The following is a 10,349-nucleotide window of genomic DNA, read 5'->3' on the forward strand; positions in this document are numbered from 1 at the left end:
TAATGTGTTATAGAAACAAGCAGGCACCCTGAGGCTCCGACTACCTGTATTACTATTGTATCCTGGGCCTGTGGCCTACACTACTGAATGAATGAAATTGATTAAAATGTGTGTGTTTTGTTGGATGGAAAATAATTACAAATTAAACCCAAATAAACCTTTTCACATCTTCATTGCACTTTGGGTCGAAAGAAGCCGACAACAAAGAGATGCAAATAAAATCTCTAAGTATCATGTCATGTAATTGCTGTTTCATCCTGACATCGTTACCGAAACATACACACACCAGCGTCACACCAGCGTCATGGGAAACCACCGGAGCTATAATCGTCTACAATCGGAAAAGGGCTTATCAACGCCAGTGCCCAATAAAGGGCTTGTCCGCGTGTATTTGAAGAGACTAAGTTCTAAACGTGATTTAAATGACCTCTCACTGTATAAATTCCTTTAATGGATTGTAACAAACAGCGGCTGACACATCTCACCTCCCAGCTTCCTCCTTCGTTTCCTCACAGCCCGACCCCGTATGATGGCCAAACACTGACTGGCCGTGATGCAATAGCCTGGCCGTGCTGGCTTGGTTGAGGGCTACACTATTGAACTACACTGGCTTACGACAGCAACAAATGAGGCAGAGTAAATTTCAAATATTGTAAAAGTTAATAAGTGTCGAACGGAATTCCTACCTTGGATTCTGCTGACTCGACCTCGGAATATCTATCACTGAAGGTAAGCTGTGAAGTACTGGCTCTGTTTCGCTGCATATTTTCCATAATTGTATATTGTAATTTAACGTGGAGTGTGGCACAGGGCCACTTCCTTCAACGAGTTGGGCTGAGTACACAAGTATCACGCCACTGCTAATGGGTAAGATGTATCTACTTATTAGTCTTCAACAGTCCAGAGGTTATTGATAATACGCGATGCAACAAGCGTTGACAATTTACATTTTAAGCTATTTGTTGTTTAGCTATTGTCAATGTTAAACATACGATCATGTTTTGTGAAGTGACTTTTGAGACGATCTTGCGTTTGTATGCGACAGTATGACCTATAACTCAAAGACATGACCTTGTGTTTGTACGTGAAAGTATGACCTATAACTTAAATATATGACCTTCTGTGTGTATGCGACAGAATGACCTATAACTTAAAGACGCGACCATGTGTTTGCACGTGAAAGTATAACCTATAATTTAAATATACGGCCTTCTGTTTGTATGCGACAGAATGACCTATAACTTAAATATATGACTTTCTGTTTGTATGCGACAGAATGACCTATAACTTAAAGACACGATATTGTGTTTGTTCATGAAAGTATGACCTATAACTTAAATATATTACCTTCTGTTTGTTTGCGACAGAATGATCTATAACTTAAAGACACGACTTTGTTTTTTAACGTAATGCCTTCCTAGTTATAACAGAGATATTATTTTTATTAAGTCTTAAAATTCCTAAATAGCACGAAACTACATCGTTAAAGGAATGCATTCCTTTAACTTAGATTGGAGTAACGCTGCTTTCAACAACTTCATGACGTCAATCACGTCAATCATAGGGACTAGTCAGTGGTGATCACGTCAACCATAAGGACCAGTCAGTGTTGATCATATCAATCATAGGGACCAGTAAGTGTTGATCACGTCAATCATAGGGACCAGTCAGTGTTGATCATATCAATCATAGGGACCAGTCAGTGTTGATCATGTCAATCACAGGGACCAGTAAGTGTTGATCACGTCAATCATAGGGACCAGTCAGTGTTGATCACGTCAATCATAGGGACCAGTCAGTGTTGATCATGTCAATCATAGGGACCATTCAGTGTTGATCATGTCAATCATAGGGACCAGTCAGTGTTGATCACGTCAATCATAGGGACCAGTCAGTGTTGATCACGTTAATCATAGGGACCAGTCAGTGTTGATCATATCAATCATAGGAACCAGTCTGTGTTGATCATGTCAATTATAGGGACCAGTAAGTGTTGATCACGTCAATCATAGGGACCAGTCAGTGTTGATCATGTCAATCATAGGGACCAGTCAGTGTTGATCATGTCAATCATATGGGCAGTCAGTGGTGATAAAGCCAATTATAAGGACCAGTCAGTGTTGACCATGTCAATCATTGGGACCAGTCTGTGGTGACCACGTCAATCATAGGGACCAGTCGGTGGTTTATCATGTCTATCATGGGGACCAGTCAGTGATGATCATGTCAATTATAGGAACAAGTCACTAGTGATCATGTCAATCATAGGGACCAGTCATTTATGATCATGTCATTCATAGGGACCAGTCAGTGGTGATAACGTCAATTATAAGGACCAGTTAGTGTTGACCACGTCAATCATAGGGGCCAGTCAGTGATGATCACGTCAATCATAGAGACCAGTTAGCGGTGATCATATCAATCATAGCGACCAGTCAGTAGTGATCATGTCAATCATAGGGACCAGTCAGTGGTGATCATGTCAATCATAGCGACCAGTCAGTAGTGATCATGTCAATCATAGGGACCAGTCAGTGGTGATCATGTCAATCATAGGGACCAGTCAGTGGTGATCATGTCAATCATAGCGACCAGTCAGTGGTGATCATGTCAATCATAGGGACCAGTCAGTGGTGATCATGTCAATCATAGGGACCAGTCAGTGGTGATCATGTCAATCATAGGGACCAGTCAGTGGTGATCATGTCAATCATAGGGACCAGTCAGTGTTGATCATGTCAATCATAGGGACCAGTCAGTGGTGATCATGTCAATCATAGGGACCAGTCAGTGGTGACCATGTCAATCATAGCGACCAGTCAGTAGTGATCATGTCAATCATAGGGACCAGTCAGTGTTGATCATGTCAATCATAGGGACCAGTCAGTGGTGATCATGTCAATCATAGGGACCAGTCAGTGGTGATCATGTCAATCATAGGGACCAGTCAGTGGTGATCATGTCAATCATAGGGACCAGTCAGTAGTGATCATGTCAATCATAGGGACCAGTCACTGGTGATCATGTCAATCATAGCGACCAGTCACTGGTGATCATGTCAATCATAGCGACCAGTCACTGGTGATCATGTCAATCATAGGGACCAGTCAGTGGTGATCATGTCAATCATAGGGACCAGTCAGTAGTGATCATGTCAATCATAGGGACCAGTCACTGGTGATCATGTCAATCATAGCGACCAGTCACTGGTGATCATGTCAATCATAGCGACCAGTCACTGGTGATCATGTCAATCATAGGGACCAGTCACTGGTGATCATGTCAATCATAGCGACCAGTCACTGGTGATCATGTCAATCATAGCGACCAGTCACTGGTGATCATGTCAGTCACAAGGATGACAGAGCATATTTCTTGTAGATTTGTGGCGGTAGGCTGAAGTTAGTACGGGTTGTGCAGTATCTAATTTTACGTGGGTCATTATGGGGTCATTGTGGGGTCATTGTGGGGTCATTAACGTAGTGTCACTGTTTGGTTACAGTTCAAAGACAACTCCGCTTTTGCTTCACAGGATGGGATCCTGTACACAGGAAGCTCTGCTCAGCATGAAAAACATGTCCCTCGATCTGGTGAAAACGAGGCTAGAGGAAATAGAGAACACCGAGCTGCCCTACAAGGTCCCCACCTTCATCTTCCTGGCGTCTCTTCTCATCTGCGGCATCCCCGGTAACATCGTCGTCTGCTTTGTCTACAACTTCAACTTCCCGTCCGGACCATCCAAAAGTTTTATTCTGGGACTTGCGTTGTTTGACCTGCAGGTGTGTTTCATCGGTGTGCCCTTTGAAATTGTTGATCTCAAAACAGACTATTTTCTCAATATCCCTTGGTTATGTAAAGTAGTGAGATTCAGTAACACCCTGGCCTCCGCGGGGTCGGTGTTGACACTGCTGGTGATCGCCGTCTATCGCTATAAGAAAATATGCCTTCCTTTCAAGAAGCAAATAACTATGAAAGAGGTTCGACATGCTTTCGCTGGAGTAGGAATATCCGCATTATTCATTTCTTGGCCAGCTTTGGTTTTCTACGGCAACCAAACAAAAGTAATTGGAGGTTACGAGACGACAGATTGCTCCTTTGACAATGTGTTCATGGGGACGTTCTATCCTCAGTTGTACCAGGTGTTTTTGGGGGTCTTGTGTTTCATCATGATCGGCATCCTCGTCGTCCTCTACACCCTCATCGTTATCCAGATCATCAGACAAAAACGTCGAGGACGGGCGCTTGGATCTCACTCCGGCACCCTCGGTTCTCGTCTCGACCTCACAGAGGACACTAAGCACAAACCAGCCACCGGTTTGAAAAAAGGTTCCACGGCAATCAGCGCGAGCAAGCTCAGTCTGGGCGGAGAGGTGACGTTCACGACGTTGGAGCGGAAGCAGGCGAAGCACGTGAAGAGGTCGCAGACAACCATCATGATGTTGCTGGTGACCTTAGCGTTCATCGTGTCCTACATCCCCCACGTGGTGCTACAGATGACGCGCAGACTGGACGGGGGATTTGAGGCCAGGGTTCACTGTAACAAGTCAGCGTTAGCCGCTTATAAACTCTTCCTCCGGTCCTTCTTCCTTAACAGTGCCATCAACCCCATCATTTACGGCTTCTACAACACCAGATTCAGGAGGGAGTGCAAGAGGCTGCTTGTGGGTTTGTTTCACATCAGGAACCACAAGGTGCAAGTTAACACAGGATCAAGTGACTAAACACAAACGTGTTGTTATGTACGGGAGTATGGTCTGTTTGTTTGTTTGTTGTCAACGCCGCACTCAGCAATACTCCAGCTGTATGACGGCGGTCTGTAAATAAGGGAGTCTGGACCAGACAATCAAGTGATTGCATCATGAGCATCGATCCACGCAAGTGGGATTTAATGACATACTTCAACCAAGTCAGCGAGCCTGACCACCCGATCGTCGCATCTTACGACAAGCTTTGTCACCTTTTAGGGCAAGCATGGGTTGCTGAAGACCTTGTCTACCCCGGATCTTCACGGTTGATGTGGGGGAATGCGTTCACTGGGCCTAGACTAAAAGTTATCAGAAAGCAACTATCGTAGCGAATGGATCTAGCCTATTTATCATAACAGAATGGAGATAGGATGCATTGATTAATGTGATTATTAGTGCGAGCTCACTGTAAACAGATCAGGTTCAGCTTTCCGTTAAACGGACAAATAAGTGGAAAGCAGTTTTTCCTCCGTGAGTCGGATACAGCTCCCTGCAGTGTCGATGTTAGGAAAAACAGGAGTGCAATCAGTCCAGATAAATGACCAACGCACAGTGTCAAGGTAAAGGAACATGCACTCAGGCCAAGTGAGCGAGCTCTGTATAGTGTTACTTTTAGGGAACGTAAACATGCGTTCATTCCTGGGGCTCGAGCTCAGTACAATGTCGGTTTTAGGAAAAGGTAACATGCGTTCATTCCTGGGCCTCGAGCTCAGTACAATGTCGGGTTTAGGGAAAGGTAACATGCGTTCATTCCTGGGCCTCGGGCTCAGTACAATGTCGGGTTTAGGGAAAGGTAACATGCGTTCATTCCTGGGCCTCGAGCTCAGTACAATGTCGGGTTTAGGGAAAGGTAACATGCGTTCATTCCTGGGGCTCGAGCTCAGTACAATGTCGGGTTTAGGGAAAGGTAACATGCGTTCATTCCTGGGCCTCGAGCTCAGTACAATGTCGGGTTTAGGGAAAGGTAACATATGCGTTCATTCCTGGGCCTCGAGCTCAGTACAATGTCGGGTTTAGGGAAAGGTAACATGCGTTCATTCCTGGGGCTCGAGCTCAGTACAATGTCGGGTTTAGGGAAAGGTAACATATGCGTTCATTCCTGGGCCTCGAGCTCAGTACAATGTCGGGTTTAGGGAAAGGTAACATGCGTTCATTCCTGGGCCTCGAGCTCAGTACAATGTCGGGTTTAGGGAAAGGTAACATATGCGTTCATTCCTGGGGCTCGGGCTCAGTACAATGTCGGGTTTAGGGAAAGGTAACATGCGTTCATTCCTGGGGCTCGAGCTCAGTACAATGTCGGGTTTAGGGAAAGGTAACATATGCGTTCATTCCTGGGCCTAGAGCTCAGTACAATGTCGGGTTTAGGGAAAGGTAACATGCGTTCCGTCCAGGTGCGCAAGCTCCATGCAGTGTAATGAAGCATGCAGTCAGCTGATGTGTGTTTTGTATTTGTAATCTGCTGATGGACAGACGAATGTTTGGCACGTGAGGTACTCACGTTTGGAAAAAGGAATATTGTGAGTGAGTGAATATTACTTCGTGCTGCAGTGAGCTGTTTCAGAAGAGCATTTATCACAAAATATGTAAAATGTTAATAACATGTGTAAATAAATATGTTCATAAATATTCATAATATGAATAAATCAGATCGGTTTTAATCGTTCAATTCCCGACAGTCATTTCTTCATACATGATGGCGGTGAACGTTAACACGGAATAGCAGTTTCAGAAACACCCACAACACAAACACCCATAACACCAACACCCATGACACCAACACCCATAACGCCAACACCCTTAACACCCACACTCTTAACACCAACATCCTTAACACCAACATCCTTAACACCAACATCTTTAACACTTACACCCATAACACCAACATCCTTATCACCAACACCCTTAACACATACATCCATAACACCAACACCCATAACGCCAACACCCTTAACACCCACACTCTTAACACCAACATCCTTAACACCAACATCCTTAACACCAACATCTTTAACACTTACACCCATAACACCAACATCCTTATCACCAACACCCTTAACACATACATCCATAACACCAACACCCATAACGCCAACACCCTTGACACCCACACTCTTAACACCAACATCCTTAACACCAACATCCTTAACACCAACATCCTTAAAACCAACATCTTTAACGCTAACACCCATAACACCAACACCCATAACGCCAACACCTTTAACACCCACACTCTTAACACCAACATCCTTAACACCAACATCCTTAACACCAACATCCTTAAAACCAACATCTTTAACGCTAACACCCATAACGCCAACACCCATAACGCCAACACCCTTAACACCAACACCCGCAGCACCAACATCCATATAACTAACATCCATAACACCAACATCCATAACACCAACATCCTTAACACCAACATCCATAACACCAACACCCTGAACACCAACATCCTTAACACCAACATCTTTAACACCAACATCCATAACACTAACATCCTTAACACCACCACCCATAACGCCAACACCCTTAACACCAACACCCGCAGCACCAACATCCATAACACCACCACCCTTAACACCAACACCCGCAGCACCAACATCCATAACACCAACATCCTTAACACCAACATCCATAACACCAACACCCTGAACACCAACATCCTTAACACCAACATCTTTAACACCAACATCCATAACACTAACATCCTTAACACCACCACCCATAAAGCCAACACCCTTAACACCAACACCCGCAGCACCAACATCCATAACACCACCACCCTTAACACCAACATCTTTAACACTAACACCCATAACACCAACACCCATAACGCCAACACCCATAACACCAACACCCATAACACAAACACCCATAACACCAACACCCATAACACCACCATCTTTAACACCAACACTCTTAACACCAACACCCGCAGCACCAACATCCATAACACCACCACCCTTAACACCAACATCTTTAACACCAACACCCATAACACCAACACCCATAACGCCAACACCCTGAACACCAACATCCTTAACACTACCATCCATAACATTAACATCCATAACATTAACATCCATAACACCAACATCAATAACAACAACACCCTTAACACTACCATCCATAACATTAACATCCATAACACTAACATAAATAACACTAACATCCATAACACCACCACCCTTAACACCAACATCTTTAACACTAACACCCATAACACCAACACCCATAACGCCAACACCCTTTACACCAACACCCGCAGCATCAACATCCATATAACTAACATCCATAACACCAACATCCATAACACCAACATCCTTAACACTATCATCCATAACATTAACATCCATAACATTAACATCCATAACATTAACATCCATAACACCTACATCAATAACAACAACACCCTTAACACTACCATCCATAACATTAACATCCATAACATTAACATCCATAACATCAACATCCATAACACCAACATCAATAACAACAACACCCTTAACACCAACATCCTTAACACCAACATCCTAAACACAACCATCCTTAACACCAACACCCTTAACACCAACATCTTTAACACCAACACCCATAACGCCAACACCCTTAACACCAACACCCGCAGCACCAACATCCATATAACTAACATCCATAACACCAACATCCATAACACCAACATCCTTAACACCAACACCCATAACGCCAACACCCTTAACACCAACACCCGCAGCACCAACATCCATATAACTAACATCCATAACACCAACATCCATAACACCAACATCCTTAACACCAACACCCATAACGCCAAAACCCTTAACACCAACACCCGCAGCACCAACATCCATATAACTAACATCCATAACACCAACATCCATAACACCAACATCCTTAACACCAACATCCATAACACCAACACCCTGAACACCAACATCCTTAACACCAACATCTTTAACACCAACATCCATAACACTAACATCCTTAACACCACCACCCATAACGCCAACACCCTTAACACCAACACCCGCAGCACCAACATCCATAACACCACCACCCTTAACACCAACATCTTTAACACTAACACCCATAACACCAACACCCATAACGCCAACACCCTGAACACCAACATCCTTAACACTACCATCCATAACATTAACATCCATAACATTAACATCCATAACACCAACATCAATAACAACAACACCCTTAACACTACCATCCATAACATTAACATCCATAACATTAACATCCATAACATCAACATCCATAACACCAACATCAATAACAACAACACCCTGAACACCAACATCCTTAACACCAACATCCTTAACACCAACATCCTTAACACCAACATCCTTAACACCAACATCCTTAACACCAACACCCTTAACACCAACATCCTTAACACCAACACCCTTAACACCAACATCCTTAACACCAACATCCTTAACACCAACACCCTTAACACTAACACCCTTAACACCAACATCCTTAACACCAACACCCTTAACACCAACATCCTTAACACCAACATCCTTAACACCAACACCCATAACACCAACACCCATAACGCAAACACCCTGAACACCAACATCCTTAACACTACCATCCATAACACCAACATCTTTAACACCAACATCCATAACACCAACATCAATAACAACAACTCCCTTAACACCAACATCCATAACACAAACATCCTTAACACCAACATCCTTAACACCAACATCCATAACACCAACATCCTTAACACCAACATCCTTAACACCAACATCTTTAACACCAACATCCTTAACGCCAACATCCATAACACCAACATCCATAACAACAACACCCTTAACACCAACATCCATAACACCCTTAACACTAACATCCTTAACACCAACACCCTTAACACCAACATCCTTAACACTACCATCCATGACGACGACATCCATCACACCACCACATCTGCATTAACAACATTCGACAATCATATAACCTCCGAACAGTTCTATTTATGTGACTTAATGCGCTGCGGTTATATCTCTGACAGCAAGTGGGAGCAACAAAAGTTCTCACATTTCAATGATAAAGATCGCTCATCATTACATCTGTACTGAACAAAATCTTTTAGGGATCATGAATATTTGGGGGGATATTGTTATGCAATATCGTAATCTCCACAAAATATACCCAAAAATATTATTGGCCCCTGACGTTTTTTGTTCGGGGTATCATATCAATATAAGTTCGTACGCTCCGACGTTTTTCACAAGTCGGCCCTCACTCTACGAAGGTTCATACTCCAATGAAACTCACACACACAATTGAAAGCCAATTCTTAAATTTACAACAATTCGTTCGTGGTGTGTGTGTGTGTGGGGGGGGGGGGGGGGGGGGAGGGGTGTGTGTGTGGGTGTGTGTGTGTGTGAATGCTCAGGAAATCGCATATTCATAAAAGAATTAAGGACATCAATTGTTTATGTTTTAAAAATACTACCTGATTATCTTGATCGTATTACGAAAGGCATTTATACAGAATAAGGTGTTAAATACATAACGCCCTCTTAAACGTGTAGCATTGTAGGCCATCACGTGTCTGCACACACAATGCGG

General features: G+C 43.5%; 2 protein-coding genes and 1 long non-coding RNA gene across 4 annotated transcripts; all 3 read left to right on the forward strand.

Annotated features, from left to right (window-relative positions):
- The first annotated feature begins 464 nt into the window (after positions 1-464).
- On the forward strand, positions 465-4,861 carry LOC124124183 (cholecystokinin receptor type A-like). Of its 2 annotated transcripts, none has more exons than XM_046487282.2 (2): positions 465-729; positions 3,503-4,861. In XM_046487282.2, the coding sequence occupies exon 2, from the start codon at positions 3,534-3,536 to the stop codon at positions 4,719-4,721; it is 1,188 nt and encodes a 395-aa protein (XP_046343238.2). In that variant the 5' UTR covers positions 465-729; positions 3,503-3,533; the 3' UTR covers positions 4,722-4,861. The 2 variants fall into 2 exon arrangements, with proteins under 2 accessions (XP_046343238.2, XP_046343239.2); XM_046487283.2 differs by having other exon boundaries at positions 3,533-4,861.
- A 32-nt stretch (positions 4,862-4,893) lies between these two features.
- Positions 4,894-6,238, forward strand: LOC124124184. The gene is made up of 2 exons (XR_006859420.2): positions 4,894-6,057; positions 6,117-6,238. It is a non-coding gene; the product is annotated as an uncharacterized LOC124124184 (long non-coding RNA).
- Positions 6,239-6,379: 141 nt separating this feature from the next.
- On the forward strand, positions 6,380-9,853 carry LOC125372543 (putative uncharacterized protein DDB_G0282133). The gene is made up of 2 exons (XM_048382911.1): positions 6,380-6,396; positions 6,475-9,853. The coding sequence occupies exons 1-2, from the start codon at positions 6,380-6,382 to the stop codon at positions 9,851-9,853; spliced, it is 3,396 nt and encodes a 1,131-aa protein (XP_048238868.1).
- Positions 9,854-10,349: the final 496 nt, after the last annotated feature.

Source organism: Haliotis rufescens, unplaced genomic scaffold (assembly GCF_023055435.1).
Source record: "Haliotis rufescens isolate VD_foot unplaced genomic scaffold, xgHalRufe1.0.p SCAF_1, whole genome shotgun sequence".
Lineage (NCBI taxonomy): Eukaryota > Metazoa > Mollusca > Gastropoda > Lepetellida > Haliotidae > Haliotis > Haliotis rufescens.